Source organism: Hoplias malabaricus, chromosome 3 (genome assembly GCF_029633855.1).
Source record: "Hoplias malabaricus isolate fHopMal1 chromosome 3, fHopMal1.hap1, whole genome shotgun sequence".
In the NCBI taxonomy this organism is placed as follows: Eukaryota; Metazoa; Chordata; class Actinopteri; order Characiformes; family Erythrinidae; genus Hoplias; species Hoplias malabaricus.
Window position 1 is genome coordinate 7,385,519 of NC_089802.1, and position 24,588 is coordinate 7,410,106.

At 39.3% G+C, this 24,588-nt stretch overlaps 2 protein-coding genes and 1 long non-coding RNA gene across 9 annotated transcripts in view; 2 read left to right on the plus strand and 1 right to left on the minus strand.

Annotated features, from left to right (window-relative positions):
* The window catches only part of LOC136690719 (uncharacterized), a 28,999-nt gene extending 21,936 nt beyond the window's left edge, over positions 1 to 7,063 (minus strand). For 2 of the 3 annotated variants that reach the window (XR_010801767.1, XR_010801768.1), the window contains exons 1-5: positions 6,979 to 7,063; positions 5,106 to 5,202; positions 4,647 to 4,764; positions 3,088 to 3,259; positions 2,000 to 2,124 (exon numbers count right to left, since the gene is read on the minus strand). This is a non-coding gene — a long non-coding RNA (uncharacterized lncRNA). The remainder of the gene's footprint in view (positions 1 to 1,999; positions 2,125 to 3,087; positions 3,260 to 4,646; positions 4,765 to 5,105; positions 5,203 to 6,978) is intronic. The other variant, XR_010801769.1, reaches the window with a different exon arrangement.
* On the plus strand, positions 37 to 6,936 carry shbg (sex hormone-binding globulin). The gene is made up of 9 exons (XM_066662681.1): positions 37 to 401; positions 486 to 595; positions 1,329 to 1,420; positions 2,015 to 2,204; positions 2,796 to 2,957; positions 3,102 to 3,261; positions 3,583 to 3,719; positions 4,639 to 4,813; positions 5,083 to 6,936. The coding sequence occupies exons 2-9, from the start codon at positions 518 to 520 to the stop codon at positions 5,229 to 5,231; spliced, it is 1,143 nt and encodes a 380-aa protein (XP_066518778.1). The 5' UTR covers positions 37 to 401; positions 486 to 517; the 3' UTR covers positions 5,232 to 6,936.
* Positions 7,064 to 7,503: 440 nt separating the features above from the next.
* Positions 7,504 to 24,506, plus strand: neurl4 (neuralized E3 ubiquitin protein ligase 4). 5 transcript variants are annotated; one of them, XM_066664453.1, is made up of 29 exons: positions 7,504 to 7,715; positions 11,556 to 12,081; positions 12,625 to 12,690; positions 12,784 to 13,208; positions 13,317 to 13,428; positions 13,567 to 13,655; positions 13,759 to 13,831; positions 13,959 to 14,232; positions 14,324 to 14,505; positions 14,764 to 14,849; positions 14,998 to 15,160; positions 15,325 to 15,535; positions 15,774 to 15,850; positions 16,220 to 16,298; positions 16,400 to 16,575; positions 16,862 to 16,990; positions 17,210 to 17,355; positions 17,531 to 17,749; positions 17,934 to 18,032; positions 18,123 to 18,266; positions 18,382 to 18,546; positions 19,347 to 19,505; positions 19,617 to 19,796; positions 20,052 to 20,145; positions 20,312 to 20,419; positions 20,963 to 21,107; positions 21,309 to 21,421; positions 21,554 to 21,716; positions 22,381 to 24,506. In XM_066664453.1, exons 1-29 carry the CDS (start codon positions 7,551 to 7,553, stop codon positions 22,583 to 22,585), a joined length of 4,773 nt encoding a protein of 1,590 aa, XP_066520550.1. In that variant the 5' UTR covers positions 7,504 to 7,550; the 3' UTR covers positions 22,586 to 24,506. The 5 variants fall into 5 exon arrangements, with proteins under 5 accessions (XP_066520550.1, XP_066520551.1, XP_066520552.1 ...); XM_066664454.1 differs by having other exon boundaries at positions 21,557 to 21,716; XM_066664455.1 differs by having other exon boundaries at positions 16,400 to 16,569.
* The last annotated feature ends 82 nt before the right edge of the window (positions 24,507 to 24,588 follow it).

The window sequence follows — 24,588 nt, forward strand, 5'->3', positions numbered from 1 at the left end:
TTAATACTGCAACCCTGAAATGGATTAGGCGGAAAAGAAGATACATTTCAATTTCTAGTACTCAAATATTAATAAAAACTGTGACCCAAAATTTGCCACTAGTCATTAAAATGTTCCTCACATACACTTGCCTTCTCTCAGCTCAGTGACAGTTAATCATGCCAACCATTTTTTAATTTAATCAGCTTTACTGGGTATGAGTAATTATTAGGCTTTATAATAGACATATTTTTTTCACCAATAACAATACCACTGCATGAACATGCACGATTCCCCTAAAACAAACATCTTCCATGATCGATACGTGACCAGTACTGTGAAGTCAGCATTTGATCTTTCGTCTTTCAGGGTCACTGTGCAGTGCAATATCATTCACCCACTCCATACATAGTCAGCCAGCAGTGAGTTAATCCCGGAATTTTTAGTTCTCAATCTGCTTATGGTTTTATTTTTGTTAGAAGGCTAAACTTTCACTTTATGTCTAGGTCTACTGCTCTGCCTCTAGGCCAACTGAAGAATGGGTCTAAGGAAAGTGGTTGTGTTGCTCTTTTTTTACCAGAACTTTGCTTGGCTTAGTTGGGTTTCAGCAGGTAAGGTAAGTAGGTAACACATTTTACACAATACCGGTTCTGGTGTTTTTAATGAAAATTTAATGTGCAAACAGCATAATGTTTTTCATAGTGACAGATGGTCAAAGTGAATCCATTTCAGAAGTTTTGAATATGACCAAAAATCCATCCAAACATTCTACTTACTCCTTTCTTGGAATATGACCAAAACTTCAATAATATAGTTCAAGGAATCTATTTTAGTATTTAGAGCCAACTGAGCTAAACTGACATGTTTACTTATTATAAACACAGATCCAACCGTAAAACACTGAACGCTGCTATTTGTAACAGCTTAAATCACTTTGTCTTCAAAAAAATGACAAGGTAAATGAACTGTAAGAAAGTTATGCATTCAGTGTCATAGCAGCAGCGTTTTCTGATTTCACAGCAATGTGTAAAATAACCAGTATTTTATCTTGACAATATCCTGCTTTAAAAGTTACATTTCTGCATTAGAGCACTCAGGGTGCAACTTGAACAGTCAGACAGTGGGTAATGACCACAGTTCTGGTTACACATTACTAAAGGTTATGTGGAATGAAGCAAAAAAACTGACCTTGGTCAACTACACGCTGGAAAGGTGTGTTTTATGTTCTCCTGCTTTAAAGGCTAAAATATAAGGGAGTAACAGGAAAAATGCTTAAGTGCACAGTGCACACTACTGTTACTGGATAACAACATAAGATTTTCTTCTTTATTTCTTTTTTCTGAACTAAGATACCTGGAGAGGCAGTAATCAACTTAGGCCACAAAAATCCCTCCTGGGTACCAGTAGTGCAGACAAGTGCAAATGTTTCAGACATTTCAAGGTCAGTGTATAGCAAACATACAAAAAGCACAGTTCTGATATACATTCATGTTTCTTCATCTGGTGTTGACAGTGTCCAACTTGTTTCAGTTGATTAATAATACAGGAGGTCCTCGGGTTACGTCAGTCCCGAGTTACGATGTTTTGTGGTTACGACACATCTCCCATTTACTGTATAAAGCCTTGTTTCGACTTAAGTGGTTTTGCGTCATAAACGTCGTAACGTGAACTTCGTGTTTGGTGTGCGCGGCGGAAGAACACACGGTTACGCGGCTCGGGACCGAGGAGGACAGGTGTTAGGATAGGATAAGTGCTTACAGTATGTTATTTACGTACAGTATGTACATATGTTCCGACCTACACCGAAAATCGGTTTACGACACGACGTATGAACGGATCAACGTCATAAGTCGAGGACCCCCTGTATATATTTATTCAGAGATTAATAACCTGTAACATTTCTGTGCAACTAATAATTATTTTTAATTATTTGTGTTATTTTATATATTATTATTTTAACAACAGTAATAAAATGTCATAGAAAATACTGCATGATTTAAAGAGTGTAAAATTAACTTACTATGATTTACTCTAGCATCTGGTCCTACTTTGAGTTCCGTACCCTTGATCCAGAGGGCACCATATTCTACGGAGATACGAAAGAGGGTCAAGACTGGTTTGTGCTGTCATTACATGACGGGATACCTGAAATGCAGATAGGGAAAGCAAATATCCTGGTCAGTGTGAAAGGAGGACCAAAACTGAATGACGGGGCCTGGCACAAAGTATGCTTTTTACAACTTTTGTTTTTCAGTCATTGCAGAAATTATTGTCATGTTAAAAACTGAAGGGTATTGGTTCCATATGCTAGGCTGTCTTCCTCTCTGCTCATAGCAGAGAAATGGCATCTGGAGGTGTTTAGACAACAAACAGACCTCCAAACATTAAAAAGCATGAATCAAAATTAGGATGTCATGAGAGAAGATGTCATGAAAAAAATGCTACACACTGAAGAATGGGAACCTATTGTGTCATGAGGCTGTTCTGTATGAAAACACAGAAGGACTATTTGGGACACTGAAACTCAAAATCTGTATGTCTTGGAAAATTATAAAACTACTTGTGTTTTAGTGTTGTTATTTTAGCAGAAGTACAGATTAAAGCAGAACATTTTAAGGAAACCAATAACTCTGGTGTTGTTTTAAGTGAACAGTTGGCCAATTTCAATTATTAAAGCTGAAGATCATATTAATTGAGGCATAACTATTATTAAGCTGTTACTAGCTGTCGATTAATTTACATTTTAATATTATGCCAAAATACCTCTAGTTTTACTGGAACAAAGTAAGACTTCACTTTGTGTTGGTATTTGACAGTTGGAGTTGCGCAGTGAGGGCAAGTATATAATTCTGGATATAAACAATAAGGTGGAGCTGATGGTTGGTCTGGAGTCAGAGCTGATACAAGATGTAGTAACAGGAAATATACGGCTTGCCCTTGGAGGGATACTCGTGGACAAAACGAAACTACTGCATTCAGTGAGTTGCAGTTATAAAGTTACTTCTCCTTAATACTTTCCTTACTACTCTGTACTCATAAATGGTCACTGAAGATATTCACTAAAAGTATTTTCTTTTCCAAAGGCTGTAATCTTAAACCAATACTCACTCTTGCTCTTTTAGTTTAAGCCAGCTATGGACGGATGTGTAAGGCGAGGGCATTGGCTAAACATCAGCACTGTCTGGGAGACAGATACAAGCTTGGAGGTCTGGCCTTGTTTCCCTGAGATCAAGAAAGGCAGTTACTTCCCTGGGAGAGGAATAGCTGTGTTCAATACATCCTGTGGGTGAAAATAGTTGTTTAATTTGGTTCCATAGGCACAAGAAAAACCAAGATTCATGTTTCATATTAAAAGGATATTAAGTTCAAAACACATGTCTTAAATACAGAGCAATCTGTAATACTGACAGCAAGTGTTTAAAATGGGAACTGCAATACAGATTTAAACCACTGTTCAAGATAGGAGACAGCATAACATATGCATTGCATAGGCTCCACATGAGTGGAATTTGAACACATTCTGAACAGTTTACAAAAAATGAAAATGAATGTCGTAATTAAAAAGAGTAACATTGTTAGTGACAGGTTTATATGTTAACACAGATCTTCCTGGAGTGAAGACAGAGGAGCAGGGAATTACAATTGAGGTCTACGGATCTTGGCATGGGACATTACTAAGTCTTCAAAGCCCAGGTTTTAAGTATGTTCTGTCTGACTTGGAAGGACACAAGGAAGACAAGGTATGAAGACGCAAGATTATAATGTCAGAACTATTTACCATTTAATTAACTTGATGTTAATACGAAACATTTAACTCCCAATGTTAGCAGTTTGTACTGCAAATAATACTTTAATAATTTACTTAAATTATTACATTTACATATTACACCAAACATTTTAATATATTTTTATAATTTTAGACACACAGAAATGTGTTCTTTTGTAATGAACCAAAACACTTTATTTTCATTACAATATCTTCCCCTATTTTTAATACGTCAGAGGAAAATCAAATTTTTGTGTGCTTATTTATCATCCAGTAAGTGCAGTAGTTGCCAAAATACTGTTTGTCTTCTAAATAATTAAACGGATGTATCTGATTGGTAAATGATACTATGTAAACACTCTTTCTTGCAACAAGTTTAATGGGTTTAGAATGGAATGCCTTACAGGCCAATAACCTTCAACAAATAAAATCAGAATTACACAAACATTTTTAAAAGAACCGCTCAATTCCATGTACAGACTGGGAACGGGGCAGCGACTATGGTGTTTAGTCAAGTCATTCTAGGAATTTTCTTTAGGAATTTTATCTATGTATGTCTGTAGGTGTGTACTTAAGTATAACAAGAGATATTTCACTGTTTTTGTTTTTCAAAAATACATATAAATCATAATAGTGATTATTATGATTAATTATAACTACCATTTTTATTGTTGTTGCTGTTATGCAAAACAAACTATGCACTTATAATTGGCTTTTGATTAGTTTATAATGGTTTTAACAATGCATATACATAATTTTAACAGAGGTTGTATGAACATATTAAATATTTTTAATTTTTATTTCTTAAAAATTTCATCAATTTTTCAAATGTGTTTAGAAAAATGAATCTTCTTAAATAAAGAAAGAACAAATTATCTGGTTTTCTATTATAGAACCTTACCATGGAGCTGAAGGAAGGATCTGACTCTGGTGAACCCACCAACTTAACTTTGAACATACTGAAACATTCCCTGATAGTTAATGGTAAATCAGTGGTTGAAGATGAAACACTGGATATCCTCTCAAGTTGGAGGGATGGTATGCAATTAGCATTTGGTGGAGTGCCAGGTAAATTTGTAAGGAGGAAATGCAAAAAAATTCAGAGTGAAATAACTGCCTTATCTCTGTAGTTTCTCAGCCTCCAATATTTTAAAACTATCCTTTCCATATATCTACAAACATTAAGCCCACTTCATTTTATGTTCATTTTATGAACCAACAAGTGTGTTTTCAGTAATAGTAATAATAATATAATATTACATTTTATTTGTAATGCACTTTACATTTCAAGGAAATCTTATAGTAACAACCAAACTTAGCTATAAACTCTTTTCCAGGTGAGATCAAGGATTCAAATCACCTTCAAGCCTGTTTGGAAAGGATCCTCATCCAGGGAAAGGATATTGATCTTGATGAAGCCTCTTTTAAGCATACGTCTGTTTCATCACATAGCTGTCCTGCAAAAGCAATTAATGAACTCACTTAAAGCCAGTTCAATTTGATATCGTGCCCCATATTCTGTTGAACTATCACATATAGTAGAAGACTTATTTTTGGATTCATGATTGGATTGTGTTTTAATAATTTTGTCACTGTTGTTCTACTACAGTAATCTCCATCTTGAATTGTTGTTCTGTGTTGTTTCATGCAGTTTTTCAATTTGAGAATTGAGTATCAGAGAGAGACACTATTAATCCAAAAGTGTCCAGTCACCCCTTCAAATTTGATAATGAGATAGGTAAAGTCAACTTTGTTGTCACTGCTTAGTATATGTGAAAATATACAAAGAAATACAGATACGATTAGAAATAATAAGTTCAGTTAATTCTGCTGTAGTTGGAGAGGCATGGAAAAGTAGAATCAATGTAAATTTGTCTTTCCTTTCTTCTGCATGTTGAGAAGAATAACACCATTATGTTTGGCATATGAGATAATAGATATAGCATATTTTTAATGTCTAATAATACATTTATTCATCAACATCTCAAAACAAAAGAGGTTTTAGGCTTGCTGGACTCTTACCCACCCTTAGCATCTGGAGTTTCGTCAGAGACGAAAGGCGATAGAAAAATTTACGTTGGTAATATGTACGCTGTGCCGCCATCTTGTGGATATGCTCAACCTTTTAGTCTGAATTAACTGCAGGTGTTCTTTGTCTAAACTTATTTTACAAATAGACGTGGCATAATATGAGAATAAACAACTATAGAATATAGGGGTCCCTAAGATTATTACAACATTAGGAAAAGTTTTAATGCTAAATAATTATTGTTTCTTCGTTCATAGAAAATTATTTTAACAGTGTACTTCATTGTCTGTAAGCGCTTATTCATTTCAGGGTTGTGGTGGGTCTGGAGCCTACCGGGAATCATTGGGCGCAAGGCAGGAATACACCCTGGAGGGGGCGCCAGTCCCTCACAGGGCAACACACACACACATTCACTCTTTTGAGTCGCCAATCCACCTAACAACGTCTGTTTTGGATCGTTGGAGGAAAGCGGAGCACCCGGAGGAAACCCACGCTGACACAGGGAGAACACACCACACTCCTCACAGACAGTCACCCACAGCAGGACTTGAACCCACAACCTCCATGTCCCTGGAGCTGTGTGATTTATAAAGGTTTTACATATACTCCCCTAACATTAGTTACTTCATGTCACAGGAATATATGTAATATAAATTTTAATTTTAGAACTAAAAGGTGCACCTATGATCAACAAAGCTTATATGTTGGGCAATGACAGTAGATAGTAGATTAAGATGATTTTAATATGGCTGATCTGTGATCGGAACCAAGAGTTTAAAAAAATTGCATAAAACGATGTGAATTATGAATTAATATTAAAACATATATAAAATCAGGGGGACGATCTTTATTTGAAATGACTAACTTTACTGTAGCAGAATGACGGTTAAACTATTGCAACATATGCCTCAAGTTATTACCTTAATAAAACGACGGAAACCGCAAAATGTTTCACAAAAAACGTCCAATAAAAAGTAGTTATTAAATCTAGCTAATGTTTATAAACATTCGCCGAAACAATTATGCTAGCTAGCTAACGTTACGTTGTCAGCATAAATCTTGCCGCAGAACCAAAACGAGAATTTTCAGTCTCTCGTCACCGTGTATTAGGTGGCCTTTGAGTATTTTTGTCATAAAACAATAAACATAAAAAATTACAGCAGTGTTTAATGTATAAATCATTTTCTAAGTACTTAATTCTCACCACACTTTCTCTCGGGTCAACAATAACCGTAATAGAGCGAATCGTGACCGAACTAGCTTCCGTGTTCATCCGCCTTATGACAGAGGCGATTCACTGCCCACCACATTCAAACGACTGTGATGTTATAGACTGTAAAATAGTCCCAGGAGGTTATCATGTGCTCTTTAGCCGTGGTGCAATAATGTCCTTTTCCTGCTGTAGTTTGGATAGTTTTGGAGACAGTGCCGTTTCTAAACATTCGGGAGTTCTGGTGAAATCCTACCTGTTCACTGCTCAAAACCAAGTTTCAAATAAATAAAATCAAGGGCACCAGTGCACGTGACAGGGTGTTATGAATAAAAAAAGAATTAAATAAAAAAAGTCAGACCAGACTTTACCTAAATATAATAGATAGATCTTAATATGCATTTGTTTTATTTTAAAGAAAATTAGCTCTTTTTGAGAAAATATATATTTCTGTTTAGCCTTTTGCCAGCTACCGCTCTCCTTGACAACCAGCGTACCCTCCCTGCCGTCGTTCGTCCCGCAGTGTCGTGAAGCGGCCCTCCGCTCCGGGCCGCCGCTGCTCGATCATGGCGGCGGAGCTGCATCCGCGCAGCGGGAAACTGATCGGTCTGTCCAACAGCAACCGGACCGCCCAGAGGAACCAGCCCGTGCAAGAATTCAACCACGGCCTGGTGCTCAGCAGAGAGCCGCTTCGGGACCGAGACGTTTTCACCGTGCGCATTGACAAGAAGGTGCCGTTAAATCCCACCGAGCTGGTGTTGGCTTCTTATTCATAACATCTCCATTCCACCTTAAATTGAGCCCGTTCCACCTTACGTGGTGCAGTTGTTAACGTTACATTCTGTGGCCTCCTGCTAAACTAACTTACAGGACTACGAATAAGGCTTCCCCAGCGAATTGTCCTGTTATACTTTAAATGCTGCTTCAGCTTTTATGACAATTAATATGGGACAGAATAATAATAGTTAACTTTGTAATTAGCCGGCGAATAAGAAGACAAGTCCAAGGCGATTGAATGTAACCGCTGCACCATTTAAGGTGGAACGGACATTTCGATTAAGTAGCTGTCGAATAAGACGACAGCTTCAAGGCGACAGAATTTAACTGCGGCAGCTTTTTAAGGTGGAATAGAGAGCCAATTTCATCGTTATGTAAATGTTTGGAGAATGTTTGCTCCTCTGCTATGTGGCCGTTAGCTTCGCTGGACGGTGCTGTTACTGCCGATATTTCAAAATGATTTATTTCAGCCGAGTAGGGGAACATCTTAACACACAAAATAAGGAACCACATTAATTACAGTCATGTTTATACATGCTGTCAATGCTGACAAATGTGTATTCCACTGGTTAACGTCAGCGTCCAGAAAATTCTGATACTGGTTTAGCTGGGTTGCTAAGCTAAGCTCTGTCTATGCCTGCCGTGTTGGTTTGCTCGCCTGAGAAATTGCCTTTATATATGTCACAATCAACAAACAACACCAGACTAACTTAGTTCTGACCGTACCTTTATAAATGTTTCGTAAGAACTGAAGCTACGCCGTATGTAAAAGTGTAAGTGAAATGTGCATATCAAAAACATTTATCTAGGCAGAGAGTGCTAGTAAATAGTTTCTGACTGAATGTACATAGCAAACGAAATATTATTATAGCACAGGTTTGTTGTGTTCAATGTAAGTGACTAAAAAGTTGCTTTCTAATATTCTACAGTCATTGTCCATTTTAGAAACTCCACTGAGCATATAGGTGGTCTTTGTAGTTCTGTAGTTAGAGATTATATCAGAATGTTTGGGGGAACATGTACTTGCTGATTTTCAAGCAATATCGTGAATACGGTTTCTGTTGCAGTTTCTTTATTTAACTAAATATTTGTTTGTTTGTTTTTGTCTAGACATCCAACTTTCATTTTTCTGAAAAATGTTAGTTGTGGTTGTGTCTTCATTATTGTCAACATACTTTGTGTTTATATAGCAACGTTTTCCCATGATTAATTAAGGTTTACAATCATACAATATCTGCAAAATGACATGAGACATGACTGTATCAAATATGTGGAGACGTTACATTCAAGGATAAGGAACTTTCACAGCATAGTGAAAATATGTCTTAAGAAATTGTAGTAAAATGCAATTGAAATAATCTTGCCATTTAAAACTGATGCGGAGTCAGTATTGTGTGGCTGCATTTGAAAGAAAGTCACATTTCTTGACACTATTTTTTGACTAATGTTCAGCTAGTCTGGTCCAGACTTTGTTATTTTTGTGGGAATTTGACTTATTTGCAGAGCAATAATGTAGTGCTTGGATGAAAATTGTGGAAGAGGCAGTCTCATAGAGACTGTTTATACCTTGCATAAAAATATTATTGACGATCATATTGTGTTTAGATTTCACAAAAACACATTATAGCTAGATGTTAACATACCCAGGATGCTTTCTGATTGGAAGTTTGGAGGTGGTCAGGCAGATCCTGATCACTTTCAACACAAGTGTAAATAGGAGATGCTTTCTATATTCACATAATATTGCATAAGCCGGTTTGTGTTAAACAGAACCTGCTGAATAACAAAGTCTTCTCCTTACTTGCAGATTACTAGTTCGCTATGTATACAGCTAGTCTGGTGTTGGACAGCGTAAAAAAAAAAATTGTGCACAACATATGTTATATGTTGATGTGCTATACTGTCACCTTTTCAAGTCTGCCTTCCTGCTGTGCAGTGATTCTGGGTAGGCTCCAGAATCTTGACATTATCTTGAACAAAATGAAATGTTTATGGAAATTTAGGCTAATGCAGGTGTGCCAAATACGTCGAGTCCCTTGCATATCGTGACTTTATATCAAAACTGCTTCTGGTTGTGGGCAGGTCAATGTTGCTCTTTAGTTTATTATTTATTACTATAGCTACGCCACAGCTCTCCAACAGCACTGCGATGAGTCTGCCTCTCTCACAATGAGAAAGTTTGAGTTTATCTGAAGCTGCTTTGTTTAGCACCATTTTGCGTTTTTCCATTTGCACACTAACTCACAATTTGACTGCAGGACCTAGCACCAAGAAATCGAAAACTTACCAAGTCCATGCAACATTGGAGGAGGACTATTTCTTTACGATGTCAAACTCCAAATGCATCCGCTTCATTTGCCAAGCAGCCATCACACTTCCAAAGAAGGGGAATGTAGAAAGGCATTTTCAAACTATGCACAAAAACTTTGACAATGAATTTCCATCCAAAAGTGAACTTACGAAGAAGAAAGTGAAAGAACAGAAATCGCAGTTAATTGCCCAGCAGACTATTTTTAGGAAGCAAAATATGCTACCCTTGCATCATATCGAGTAAGCCGTTCTATCATGAAGCGCAAGAAATCATTTAAAGATGGGGGAATAGTTAAAGAGACCTCAGTGAAGGCAACGGGATTGTTGTTTCAGGATTTTAAAAACAAAACCGAGATATTGTCTGTGTGATTTTTTTTTTTCAGTGTTTTGACCTGTAACCCTGATAATATCAATGATATTATGGTTTAAAAAATATTAATGTTATTATCTGATTATTTGCCTCAGATGTACATAAAAAAGCCTTATTTTTAAAATGATCCATCCATAGGAAAAAGTAGATCTCAGGCCAAAAAAGTGTGGGCACTCCTGAACTAATGAATGGATATGTTGATGTACTGAAGCGATGTGTCGAAGAGTGAAATGAAATTGGATCTTAGTTTGTGTGTGACAAAAAGCATATCACGGTTAGGTTTTATAACAGATTCTCTGGCAAATCTCTGCATTAGGAGCAAGCATATTGTTTGATTTTCATGTACAAGGCTTCATCTGTTTTATTTAAAATGGATTGTGAGAGAAGGGAAAAGATGCAGACTCCAGGTTGCACTTAGTTATGTAATCAGTCAAAATACCGCACTCTACCCCATCACACTTCATGTGGCTCTCTGTTCAGCCTTTCTTAACCCAGATCCACTCAGCTTTTTTAGTTTGTAGCACAGACTTGCATCCGACTTTGAGGTCAAGTCAGTGGACAAAATGAAAATAATGTAATATGTTAAAAGTGTTTTAAGCGAACGAGAGTGTTCAAGAGATCAGAAATATATTTGTTGCTTACTCTGAGATGACAGAGGCTGTTGGGCATGCTTATCTTATCATGTGGAAGAAATGTAAAGGAAAAAATAGCCTGTTTATGTTTCTGTGCATACCTTGATGCATTATCTTTAGAGATTTTGTGCTATAAATCTACAAGGTTAAACATCTATATAACTGTAAAGGAAATTCTCAAATATTTAAGAACCCTATAATATCCTAGTTTCACAATTGCTTTGCTATCTGCTGGATTGAGTGGTGTGTATGAAGAATTGATATTTGGGACATATAAACAGGCTACAAAAAAAAAAAAAAAGAGTTCTGAACAACTTTCTAATAAAACAAACAAAAAATATACAGTCTTTAATTTTGATATATATATATATATATATATACACCTAAAATTGTGTAATTATTTTACTGCTTTACAGAAACTGAAATTTTACGATGTCTCACTATCCTTTATGAATCCAAGTTCCTCTAACTTCTTTGTATAGGTGAACTCGTGGAGTGGCTCGATAGAGATTGGTGTGACAGCACTGGACCCAGCTGCACTGGATTTTCCTAGCAGTGCCACGGGGCTGAAAGGTGGCTCCTGGATTGTTTCAGGCTGTTCAGTGTTGAAGGACGGGCGCTCAGTGTTAGAGGAGTACGGCCGTGACCTGGACCAGCTGGGAGAGGGTGACCGTGTGGGGATCCAACGCAACAGCCGGGGGGAGCTACATCTGTGGGTGAACGGACAGGACTGCGGCACAGCTGCTAGCGGCCTCCCCCCACGCCTGTGGGCAGTGGTGGACCTCTACGGGAAGTGTACTCAGGTCACTGTGGTCAGCTGTGAGCCCCCGCCAGACATAGAAGAAGATCAAGAGGAAGACGAAGAGGAACGAGAGGAGGAGGTGGCGTCACCATCTCCAGCTGCTCTGATGACAGAGCCGTGCCGTGACCATGAGGACCGAACTGGGACTCTGGTTTTGTCCACTGTTCCTGTTATAGCCACAGCAATGAATGGTTCAGCTGAAGAAGGTAGTGAACAATAGAATATATTGCTTTAAGAGAATTCAGAGCTATATGCCCTCAAATGAATTTGATTATATTTCTTTAGTAAACAATCTAGGGCATCTAGGTTTCAAAATTGAAAATAAATTTGAAATTATACTGAATACTCAGATTTGACTGGAAGAAATGTGTGGCACTGTGGTGGAACAGGTAGTGTCTCTGTCATTACACAGATCCAGGGTCCTGGGGTTGTGGGTTTGAGCCCCACTCTGGGTGATTGTCTCTGTGTGGGTTTCCTCTGGGTGCTCCAGTATCCACCCACAGTCCACGTAAACCCACTGATAGGTGGATTGGCTACTCAAAAGTGTCCATAGGTGTGAATGTTTTGAGTGTTTTGCCCTGCGATGACTGGTGTCCCCCCCAGGGTGTGTTCCCACCTTGCACTTAGTGATTATGGGTATGCTCCTGGACCCACCCAACGCTGCACTTGATAAGCAGTTACAGACAGACTTTTTAAATTAATATCAAAATTAGTTTTTTATTAAATGCATGTACTTTTTTTGTCTTTAGTGCCTGAAGTCACAAGGGGACACAGTCGGCCAGACAAGTTCCCTAACAACTTTGAGCCAGAAACTGGTAAGATTAAATCAACTTAATATTAAAAGTGACTTGGTCTCCTGTTTTCTCTTGTGTGAATTTGTGTTCTTCGTCCTTTCGTTTCTGCTTAAGTCCTTACAGAGCATCAGTTATTTGACGTATTCAACAATGCCATTGTGTCACTGTACCGTTCTGAAGATGAGGGCGGAGAAGACTTGGGGCTGGGTGGAAGAGGTCCAGACTCCTCCAGAGGGGGTACAGGAAGTAACAATGGAGCAAGGGGAACAGGCGGGAATGAAAATGGCAGCGGTGGCGGCGCTGAAGGTGGGGGAAACACAAATAATAGTCCATCAGGAAATGCAGGAGGCACCTCAGGGTTGACAGTAGCCCCCAGCGGCATGACCACCAATGACGCGCTGCTTTTCCATGAGAAATGTGGCACGCTGATTAAACTGAGCAACAACAACAAGACAGCAGAGAGGAGGAGGCCACTGGATGAGTTTAATAATGGAGTGGTCATGACCAATCGCCCTCTCAGGCACAATGAGATGTTTGAGGTATGTATCTTTTTTGGGGGGCACGGGGTTCTAGTCCAGGTTGAGGGTTAATCTGTGTATATAATGAATATTGAACCTCTGAGTCAGTCTCATCTTCCTTTGTGGTAGATTCGTATTGATAAACTGGTGGATAAATGGTCAGGATCTATTGAGATTGGAGTGACAACCCACAATCCTAACAATTTGGACTACCCAGCAACAATGACCAACTTACGCTCAGGTCTGTTCTTCTATCGATTTCTCTTAAAAATAGATGACTGAATGAAGTAATATAACACTTGGAAGGGTTTTGGGAAAGTCCCTTCTCTGTGGATGTGGCCGATTATGGATCTTTTTTCATCTGTATGTTCACACTCAGGTACGATCATGATGAGTGGCTGTGGGATTTTGACAAATGGAAAAGGGACACGTAGGGAGTACTGTGAATTCAGTCTGGATGAACTTCAGGTACAATGTCTTCACTGGTTGTACATCACATAGACAAAGCATTCCTTTCTCAGCGTATATTTGGTGCTTTGTCCTTACCTGCCGATTGTATGTCTGTTCCTAGGAGGGGGATCATATAGGGCTAATGAGGAAAGCCAGTGGCGCTTTACACTTCTACATCAATGGAATAGATCAAGGTTAGCAAATGATGTTTATTAATGATCAATATTTGATTTTGAAAAGTGACCCTGCCTCGATTAGTGAAAACATGCTTAGCAATTCTGCATTTCTCAATTCTTAGTAATTTTGTTATGATATTTTCAGGAGTGGCTGCAAACCAGACCCCTGGTGTGGTATATGGTGTGGTCGACCTTTATGGCATGGCTGTAAAAGTCACCATCGTTCACAATCACAACCATAGTGACCGCTTACGACGGAACAATGCCATCATGAGAGCATTGTCACCCGATGTTGGACGACCTCGACCTGCCCTCTCACTGACCCCTGATCCAGAAGCCCCAGACCGCTTGCTCTTCCATCCAAACTGTGGTCAAAAGGCAGCCATTATTGGTGATGGGAGAACAGCACTGCGACCTCAGTAAGGGACATTTTTGTTGTTGTTTTGTTATGCCCAATTGCATTTGGTGATGTTTGTGTCCTTACTGATTTCATTTTATAATTTTTCACAGTGCAACAGATGACTTTAATCATGGGGTTGTGCTTAGCAACCGTCCACTGCATTCCAACGAAGTGTTCCAGGTGCGCATTGACAAAATGGTTGATAAATGGGCAGGGTCTATTGAGATTGGCGTAACAACACATAACCCTGCCTACCTGCAACTACCATCCACCATGACCAACCTGCGCTCAGGTGAGCACACCAGTGAAGGTGTAATTAAAGTTTAAAGCATTTTTGCCCATACGGCAGATATATCAGAGGTCACTCCTCTAATCATAGGCATTTTTTTTTTCTTTTATTGATAAACCCTTTTAAAAGTGTTAATGAATCTGATACTGTAATTTGTTTTCATTATCTTTTTTCACTCAGTTAATTAAAAACAGTCAATATATGAACTACAATGGCTGCATCTAATGCAATATCTGCATGTGTTCACTGCCTCTCCCACAGGGACATGGATGATGACAGGCAATGGAGTTATGCACAATGGAACAACAATACTGGATGAATATGGACATAATCTGGACAGACTGAAAGTTAGTATTGGACCGTTATGTAGTGTCACTGATCTGTTGGGTGTTAAGTCTTTTTTCATGTGGTTTCTTGAAGAGGCTGTTGATCTGATGCAGTTAATCACTGCACTCTTTTTAATATTTTTCACTCATGTGTTCTTGGTGCTTCTAGGCTGGAGATACTGTAGGAGTGGTGCGTAAGGAAGATGGCAGCCTGCATTTCTTTGTGAATGGAGTGCCTCAAGGACCAGCAGCCTGGAACGTGCCCCCTAGTGTGTACGCTGTAGTAGACCTGTATGGGCAGGCAGCACAAGCAACTATTATGGATGACATGGGTAAGCGAGAGAATATTGAGTGGTGTTTGTGAGATGGATGGAGACCTGGGGAAGAGAGAAAATAGCTTATAGAGAAAAATGAGAACTGAGAATGAAGTTACACCATACAGAACAATATACTTTAATCCAATAAATCTGTTATCTGTTCCCTCTCTCACTCTCAGCTGACCTCCCTCCTCTTCCAGACGATAGTTCAGAGGGGCCTACGGCAATGTCTCCTGGCAGTCCCTGTTCCATCACTGGGGCCAGTGCAACCAGTGACCTGCGTTTCCATCAGCTGCATGGCACTAATGCGGTCATCACTAACGGTGGGCGCACAGCACTCCGGCAAAACTGTCGCAGCGAATTCAATGATGCCATCGTCATCTCCAACAGGTGCATTGTAATAACAGAAAAGCTTTTGTTATTATCTCATATAGTGGTTAAGGTTCTCATCCAGGGTCTTGGTCTAGTCCTAAACTACATCTTCCTTTCAAAGGAAAATTTCTATTCAGCATGTTGTGTAGTGCAAGACTAAGCTTAATCCCTGTCTGTGAACCCAAACCAGAGCTTACTTGAAGGGCAACTGCACAAGATAAGAGTTTTTAGCAATGGCTAATGTGTTTACTCATAGGTGCCTTCGTGATGGAGAGTTGTTTGAGATTGTGATTCAGAAGATGGTGGACCGTTGGTCAGGCTCGATAGAGGCCGGTGAGTTGAATGGTTGCAAATAAATGCTAAACATAAACAGTATTTGAGGGAGTTTTTGTAATTATACTGTTAGATACAGTTTGAATGTTTCATTAAATTAGTATTTATAGTAAAAAGGCCTTTTTGCCAATTATTTTAAATCTCTTAGTGTCCCTATATTATTTAAATAGGTTTGTCCTTAGACTGTACAGGTTAGAAAAATATCAATCTTGCAAATATTGCAAAATCTTGCAAATCGATCTGTAAACCATGGTGTTCAGGGAATTTTCACATCTGTAGGCTCTGCAGATTACTTGGATAGCTTTAATATTCGGCTGGGTGTTAATCTTATGTTTCATTTGAATGGTTTGTTTTGATGATGTGTTGTAGGAGTGACTGCCATTAGGCCAGAGGAGCTTGAGTTCCCCAACACTATGACTGACATTGACTATGACACGTGGATGCTGAGGTATATTTGCTATGTACTTTTTAGATTGTTTTAGTCATTTGCCTAAATACAATCATGACGGTGCAAAGACCTTAATGTACCATCTTTTATATCTTATACAGTGGCACAGCAATCATGCAGGATGGGAACACCATGCGGAATAACTATGGGTGTGATCTGGACTCTCTGAGCACTGGCTCCAGGATTGGAATGATGCGGACAGCCTCAGGAGATCTGCATTACTACATAAACGGAGTGGACCAAGGAGTGGCCTGCACTGGCTTGCCACCAGGTAAAGGTGAATTGAACCAGTTTATCCAACTCTATTTCCCATGGTTTCATTGCTGCACATATTAAGCCCTGCCAGAATTTTGCCAGGCAGAGTTAATTTATGTAGCGAGTCATGCATGTTATGTCATTTACTGTAGTGGTTTTCTGTCGTTATAATCAGTATCCTGCTTCTCACGCCATGATTCCGTCACTATTTTCAATATGAAACTAACTGAAGTTTCACTAATTAAAAACCGTTGAACCCAGTGTTCTCCTTCTCCCTTTACCCTTTTCTTGTGGTCTGTCTTTTTCAGAAGTGTATGCAGTGATAGATCTATATGGCCAGTGTGTGCAAGTGTCTATCACTAGCTCATCTGGTCCTCTGGACAATAGCTTGTGCACAAGTAACATCACAGAGAAGAGTTTTCCTATACACTCTCCAGGTAGTGTTTGTGTGTGTGGATAACCCAGCACTGAACGTTTAAAGGACCTTTAAATCATTCTCGTTGTTGCAGAGAGAATATAGGCTGTAGATCATTTATAATGATATATTTAAAAAATTGAATTATTATTGTTTGTTAAAATACAGTACCATGTTCAGCTGGCATTTATCATATCTTTTTTTTTTTCTTTCATGCATATATTTGCACATCACCCTCTAGTGGCAGGAGTGGCTCATCGCCTGCACAACAAACATGGGAAAAATGTGGTGTTACTAGGAGATGGTTGCCAAGCGGTCAGGGTGGGAGGTTATGCTCATGGCATTGTCTTCAGCGCAAAGGAACTCAAGGCAGATGAACTGTTTGAGGTGAGAGCTTGGTGTAAAAGAAGGAAAGGAAATATCTTTAATGAGAGTAGTTTTCTGTGAAGCTGGATAAACAAGACTTTACTAAATTTCAATAGAATAGATGAATGGCACTATGGAAAACTGATTTTGAATTAACGGGAGGTATAAAGCTGAGCTCTATAATCTCTTGGTCCAGGTGAAGATAAATGAGGTGGATGAACAGTGGTCTGGTTCACTTCGCATTGGTTTAACAACTCTGCAGCCCCCTGATCTGCCCTCCTGCCCTCTCAGTGGACTCTCGCCTTCCCTCACTCAGCTCAGATCAAAGGTTACCTGGCTGCTTGCTGGTTCAGAAGTCAGACGCAATGGTGTGTTGCAGAGGCAGAATTATGGCTGCTCTCTGGACCGCCTGACGGTGAGTCAAATTAACAGTAAGGAGAAGAGAGGTAGTGAGCAGTAAAACACAACAGAGTGACACTAATTAGAAATATAGAAAGAAATTCAGAATAGGATTTAATTAATCAGTATGTGTCTTGAACACTAGAGTAGATGTGTAATTCACACATTCTGCTTCTCCCACAATCTCTGCATTGTTCCAGGTGGGGAACCGAGTTGGTGTGAAGAGATGCAGTGATGATACAATGCACATCTTCATTGATGGGGAAGATATGGGACCAGCTGCTACTGCTGTGGCTAAGGTATACAGATCCACATTCCTGGGCTGAAAGCTGAATCTACAGGCTGTGCTTGTGTATTAATCAAACTTGCTTTGTGGATATGTGTTTCAGAATGTGTATGCAGTGCTTGATCTTTATGGGAAGGTGACGGCCGTGTCAATTGTGAGCTCCACTCTAGTAGAAGACACAGAGAGTGTGAAAGCGCCCTCACTCTCGTCTGACAGCTGCAGTGAGGGAGAGGAAGACACAACTCCGGTCAGTTAGAGGATTTATACATGGGCTGAATTTGGAAAGCCATAATTTTGTGGTGCTACATGTTGTGTATTCTGAACATGGTTTATTGTCCTCTGTTGCTGGTCACTCTGTGCAGTGTGAAAGCGAGCCTGCCCTGGTACCCATGGCAATGGCTTTTCTGGAGAATCACGGCAAAAATATCCAGTTGTCCAATCAGAACCTAACCGCTGCCCGAGTGTCCAGCTATAACCAGGGTCTGCTGGTCACAGCACAAGCCCTACCTCGCCAGCAGCTTTTCCAGGTGTGGAGCTATATTTATGTTTGTGTTTACCTTTAAATGATTAGGATTCATTCAATCATAGATATTCATGCATTTATAATGTGCCATGTTATGTATTTTTAAAATGCTATTAACACGTTTTATAGACCTTTCAATGCTCCCAGCCTCTTGTAATGACTACATTGTTACACAGTATTTAGCACCAAATCAAAAACTTGATTTCCAACTACCCTTAAATGGGGAAAAAAACAACAACAAACATGTTGCAGTTGTTTTTTGAATGAGTAGAAGAGGGAGGAAAACATTCTAGTCTTTAATAATAGAACAATTACTGACATAACAACCAAACAGGTTTTATGTAAGCCAGATTGCAGTAAACAGAAAAACACAAAACCCACTACAGAAAATCCCAGTAATATTAGTAAAATTAGACAGTAGTTTGTATTAAGTTAACAGCTTATATTTTTCATGCAAATAAACAGGAGTCAGAGGGCCCTTTAATATTTCAGTCAAAGAACCAAAAGGTGGAATGTTTGTAGACACATTATGCACCTTGCAGATATTTAAATCTATTTCAAGGACACGATAAAAGCTATGTTTGCAATTCCAACACCTCTATCAGCAGTGGGTGCATATGAACATAACTATATTCAATATTTAGAAGGAGTGTCCACAAATAATTTTATAAATTTAACTGGAAATTGCATGGATGGTGTCTGTTTTTGAATCTTTTTAATTAAATATAATGTATTCTTTGCTCAGTTTTGTTGTGCACTCAGTGTGTATTAAAATCACAGATTGCCCTCTTATGTCCTGATCAGTTTCAGATAGACAGGTTAAACTCTTCCTGGACGTCATCTTTGTCACTGGGTGTCATTGGTCACACGCCTGATCGCCTCAACTTCCCTTCCACGGCCTGCTGCCTTAAACGCTCTGTCTGGCTGCTGCAACGAGACTCTGTCTTCCACAACTCCTTGAAGGTAGCTTATAATCTTATATCTTTATAATATTTGCAATATGATTCATAGTTTCATGCTTTTTGATGTTTTGTATTGTTTTGGTTTGATGCCTTCCTCCTCCTCCTTCCTAAGATCTGTGAGAACTATGGGCCTAACTTGGATACATGTCCTGAAGGGACAGTGCTAGGGCTTCTGGTGGATGCTAATGGTTGTCTCCACCTATATGTGAATGGGATGGATCAGGGAGTGGCAGCTCAGGACATACCCAGCCCCTGCTATCCCCTCATTGATCTTTATGGACAGTGTGAACAGGTTTGTATGAATTCCTATGATACATTGTAAACTAATAAAAATTGGATAAAAGGGTTAACCATTTTGTAACTGTAAAACTGAGATACAGTTCTTATCTATGGCAGTGGCATTCATAGAAATGTTCTTACTTTAGTCTTTAAATGTCTTTGGTCCACCCAGACATTCATATTGGGGTGGTGCCATTGCCTACCATTTTAACATGTGTACCCACATCCCTGCATTACAAATGACTTGCTCTGCTGTTTCCTTTTTCAGGTTACCATAGTAACCAACCATGTGCCGGCAGTGGGTGCGGAGAGTAGTGAAGCACGTTGCCAAGGCGACATGGAGAAGGCTGACATGGTGGATGGTGAGTGGGCCAGATGTCTGAGTGAAATATAAAAGGGTGTTTAAAATCATGCTTTTAGCTATTTAAATTCTTTAGATTAATGTTTTAGTCACTATTATGTTTGACTATTTGAAATAGAAATAATATTTCACATGCATATGAACAAGCCCCATATCTGTGTATACAGGAATAAAGGAAAGCGTTTGTTGGACGCCTCCTCCTGAAGTGAATCCCAATAAAACATGCGAGTACCAGGCACTTTGCTCCAGATTCAAGGACCTGCTCACACTGCCTGGTTAGACTTGCTTTATACTGCCTTGTAACCTCTCTGATAAGCTGGTTAATAACTTGCGATTATGTTGTGACATAGTAAAGTACATAATTCTGTTATTTGCATTATTTCTAGTGTAAAATCGATCAAAAAATCATAAATAGGAAAGGTACTGTAGGGCGGCACGGTGGCGCAGCAGGTAGTGTCGCAGTAACACAGCTCCAGGGTCCTGGAGGTTGTGGGTTTGAGTCCCGCTCCAGGTGACTGTCTGTGAGGAGTGTGGTGTGTTCTTCCCGTGTCCACGTGGGTTTCCTCCGGGTCCTCCCATGGTCCAGAGGCACACGTTGGTAGGTGGATTGGCGACTCGAAAATGTCCGTAGGTGTGAGTGAATGTGTGAGAGTGTGTTGCCCTGTGAAGGACTGGCGCCCCCTCCAGGGTGTATTCCCACCTTGCGCCCAATAATTCCAGGTAGGCTCTGGACCCACCGCGGCCCTGAACTGGATAAGGGTTACAGATAATGAATGAATGAAAGGTATTGTATCTTATTCCCTTTTATTTTGGTACAGATGGTTATTTTAATGAGGATGCCAAGTATAACCTGTGTTACTGTGAGTCCTGCCATAAACTACGTGGTGATGAAGCATACTACAAGCGTGGCGAGCCCCCCAGAGACTACGCTTTGCCATTTGGCTGGTGTCGTTTTGCACTGAGGTGAGTCAGTTATCTTGATTCTTCAACAGATGCTTTCGGCCTCCTGGCATAAATCATTAGCCACACAGATCTCAGATTAACTCAGTGTTCAATTCCAATTTCAATTTCAATTTCCATAATATTTAAGGGTATTTTTTATAATGCTTAATCCTAGCATCACTGTGTAAATATGACTCGGTGATGTTTTGAATGTTGTACCAGGATCAAGCCACATTGTGAGGTATCAAATACCTTTAAGAAGTGGCATATCGCGTATCATGGCACAAATGTGGGCTCTCTTCGTCGCACGCTGGACCACAGCCAGATTCTGCCAGGTCAGTTCTCACTGTAATGATTGTTATATTTTTGATTAGTTTAATGAACATTTTCCCATTTATTAAGAAAAGTGCATTACTTCCTGATTAAGCGAGATTATGATAAAAATGCATGGTTATGTGTACCATCAGCAGAGTCGTCCTCCATCTTCTCAGCATCTCCAGTAAAGGCAGAGGGTCATGGCAGCTACGGAGAGCCAGAGGAGAACAGCGCACCTGAGCGAGAGATCCCCCGTGTGCGTCTTTCTCCCACCATGCGCTACTCTGGCCTGGAGGTCTTTGCCCCTAAAGTGCAGTATGTCTTCATCAAGCTTGTGTTTAACTTTGCATGCACATCTCAAATTATGTTTATAATTAAGTTTATGTTTGTACATAGTTGAGTCCCAAATTACATTTAAATTGGCTTTACATTGAGTAACAATGGATTTGGGTCTAAACATAAAATGATTCTCACGTTCACTGTCTCATGACAAAACTTTCATACCACACGGTTTTTAAATCTCTTGGTCCTAGAGCTCAATTTTTCAATGAGGACTAGTGGGTTTCCAGCACTTTAATGTAAATCAAAAGCCTCACAAAACTCTAGCTCATGTTCTCAGTGTTCTCTCTCCTGTAACCAGAGTGTATGCAAAAAGCAACTGTTTATCACTTTTAAGTAGGGCTGGGCAATATATTGATATATTAAAATATATCGAGATAGAACAAAGTGGGATATGGAGTGAGGCAATATCACATATCGTTATTTGAAATTTTTATAAGTCTAAATCTTGTACAAAGCCATTCTGTGCTCTGCTTCCTCTCTCTCCCTTTTTTTCTTTCTCTCTCCCTCTTTTCTTTTTCTCTCACTCTCATGGGGGATCAAGGGTTTTTCAAGCACTCTCGCAGTCTTCTGTGTTTGTAACATTGACAGTAAATAAAGTTCAGCGTCAGTTTTCCTCAGTTCATGTTTGTTCTTCCAGATTCCGAGACCCCCGCTCCCTGCGCTGTCACCATGCCCAGGTGGGCTTCCAGGTGTGTGTGCGTCCAGGCTCCTACAAAGTAGGCCCTCAGTCACTGGGAGCCAGTGAATCACTGGATCCTAGGTTTAGCAACACAGAGATTGAGTGGATTACCAAGGAGAAAGGAGGCACCCTTCTATATGGTCTGCTGATCCGTGTGGAGTGAAGACAGAACGGAAGAGACAGGCAGACAGAGTGAGAGAGAGATCTGCTCCAGCTTCACCTGTAGGCATTCTGCATATCAACACCCAGTCCTTCTTAGAGCTTTGATACCAGAGGATGACGTGTAAACCTTATGTTTCTGGGCTTTCTTCTGTATTGCTGTAAAGGGTTGTATTTTTTGTCTTTAACTCAAAGTTGATGGATTTCAAGATACTTCCTGCACTTTATGTTTTGAACACCAGTGGGTGGTTTTCTTAATTTTCATGTTTGCCTCTTCATTAACCTGGTTTTTAGATCGTATCTTATTGGCACTTTCTGTCTCTGTCCTGTTAGATAGTGGGGTTACCTGTAACATGCACTTGTCCTCTCTCCATCACTCTGTCTCAGTCAGCTTGCCAAGAAAGAACTCTCACTCTAATACCTGGATTAAAGTTGGACTGAGCGAACACACAAATCACCTCTACATAGCACAGCCCTGGATCCTGTGAATTATTTTTTTTTTTTAACTTTTGCAAGGGACAAATCAACCTGCAAACAGACACCTGTTTAAAAAATGAACAAATATGTAGAAAATAATGTAAACCCAAAAATGGAAAAAAGACTTGAAGAAACTAGGATCAGGAAGAGACTTAATATCAAAGCTACAGCAGTCTGTGATTTTTCATTTGTTTGGGTGTTTTTTTTTTTAAACTTGCATTGTTTATTCCACTTTACACAAGGTGACCATTATTGCTGTGAATTTACACAATAAATATAACATGTACATAGAATGTTTTAACCATTACACACACAGTATTAAATTATTACTGAGGTCCTGTTTAACAGCAAGCATGGACACACATCACCTCTATTTTGTGTGAATACAACGGTAACAGCTTGTGTAGAGTGGAGCGTTTTGTCTTTTGCTCTTGTCCTGTTTGGGTCCAATTTCCCACCTCTGTCTTTTATACAGTTGTATGTCTTATGCATTTAACATTGGGTTAATCTTCCTCCTCCTTTAAAATGCCAGACTCAAAATTGTCTTGGACTCGAAGATCACATTGCACTGTAATCATCTGAACTGGAACATAAAACAAGGTCTAATTAGCTAATAGTTACTCACACTAATACCTCTTTTGCCAAAAGCTACATTCTTTTGGAACTCCACCAGATGCAAGGGAGCCTTGTCGATTGGACACAACTGGCATTGTAAGGTTTCTTGTCCCATAAATAATAATATTTTTGAATGTTCAGACTCACACAATGCTGTTGGAGATCTGTTGGGTGAGAGTAACAGTTGAACTGTGGAGGATTCAGCAGAAGCATTTATGGGCAGGTGTCTGTATGCTGTCTGCCAAGGACTAAAATTATAGTCCTAATGATACACCTAAGAGGTTTCATGCAAGGTGTTGTGGGAAATGAAGTTAAAGGTGTTTGAGTTTACACTGGGTGTATGATTTTTTTTTTTTTTTTTAAATAGATGTTTACTGTCATCCAGAGAAACATTGTTTTCTTGACAAGGATTGCACAGTTTGAAGCCCTCTTTAAAGTCAGAGCCTAGCTTTTATTTTGATTGTTTCTTGAATTGAAATTTGAGAGCTTTCTCTCTCTCTCTCCAAAGGCATATCTGGAAACAGAGATTTTTTTGTGTGTTTAGTTGCCAAGATTAACTACCTGAGTGTATGTTTTACATAAGCAATCCCACTATGTTGCCAATGGCCATGTCCGAATGAATGCTTGCTCTGTAAATCAAAATGTGAATACGAGGGGTTCGCGTTGGCCCATTGCTGCTTTTTTTCAGTCATGATTTTTAATTGTTGGTTTTTGTTACTTTGTGTTGTACAGGCTGTTACATAACACTAATATTATCTTCCTGATTTGTAAGAAAATAAAAATACCCCAAAAAAAAAAATTAAAAAAAGACAGTTATGCACAATGATATGGAATCTTTGCCTGGCTTCGTTGTCTGTTTTCCTTTAAATGGGATTTTATTTCTTGATTGCATCACTAAAGCTAACCTTTTAGCAG

What these genes read in the sequence shown, in the direction of transcription:
- shbg (XM_066662681.1), top strand. Translation starts at nt 518, where the DNA reads ATGGGTCTAAGGAAAGTGGTTGTGTTGCTCTTTTTTTACCAGAACTTT. An exon ending in GTTGGGTTTCAGCAGGTAAG is followed by an intron (nt 596 to 1,328) that starts GTAAGTAGGTAA and finishes TTCTGAACTAAG; the next exon opens with ATACCTGGAGAGGCAGTAAT. An exon ending in AATGTTTCAGACATTTCAAG is followed by an intron (nt 1,421 to 2,014) that starts GTCAGTGTATAG and finishes GATTTACTCTAG; the next exon opens with CATCTGGTCCTACTTTGAGT.
- neurl4 (XM_066664453.1), top strand. Translation starts at nt 7,551, where the DNA reads ATGGCGGCGGAGCTGCATCCGCGCAGCGGGAAACTGATCGGTCTGTCC. An exon ending in CCGTGCGCATTGACAAGAAG is followed by an intron (nt 7,716 to 11,555) that starts GTGCCGTTAAAT and finishes TTCTTTGTATAG; the next exon opens with GTGAACTCGTGGAGTGGCTC. An exon ending in GAGAGGAAGACACAACTCCG is followed by an intron (nt 18,267 to 18,381) that starts GTCAGTTAGAGG and finishes CACTCTGTGCAG; the next exon opens with TGTGAAAGCGAGCCTGCCCT.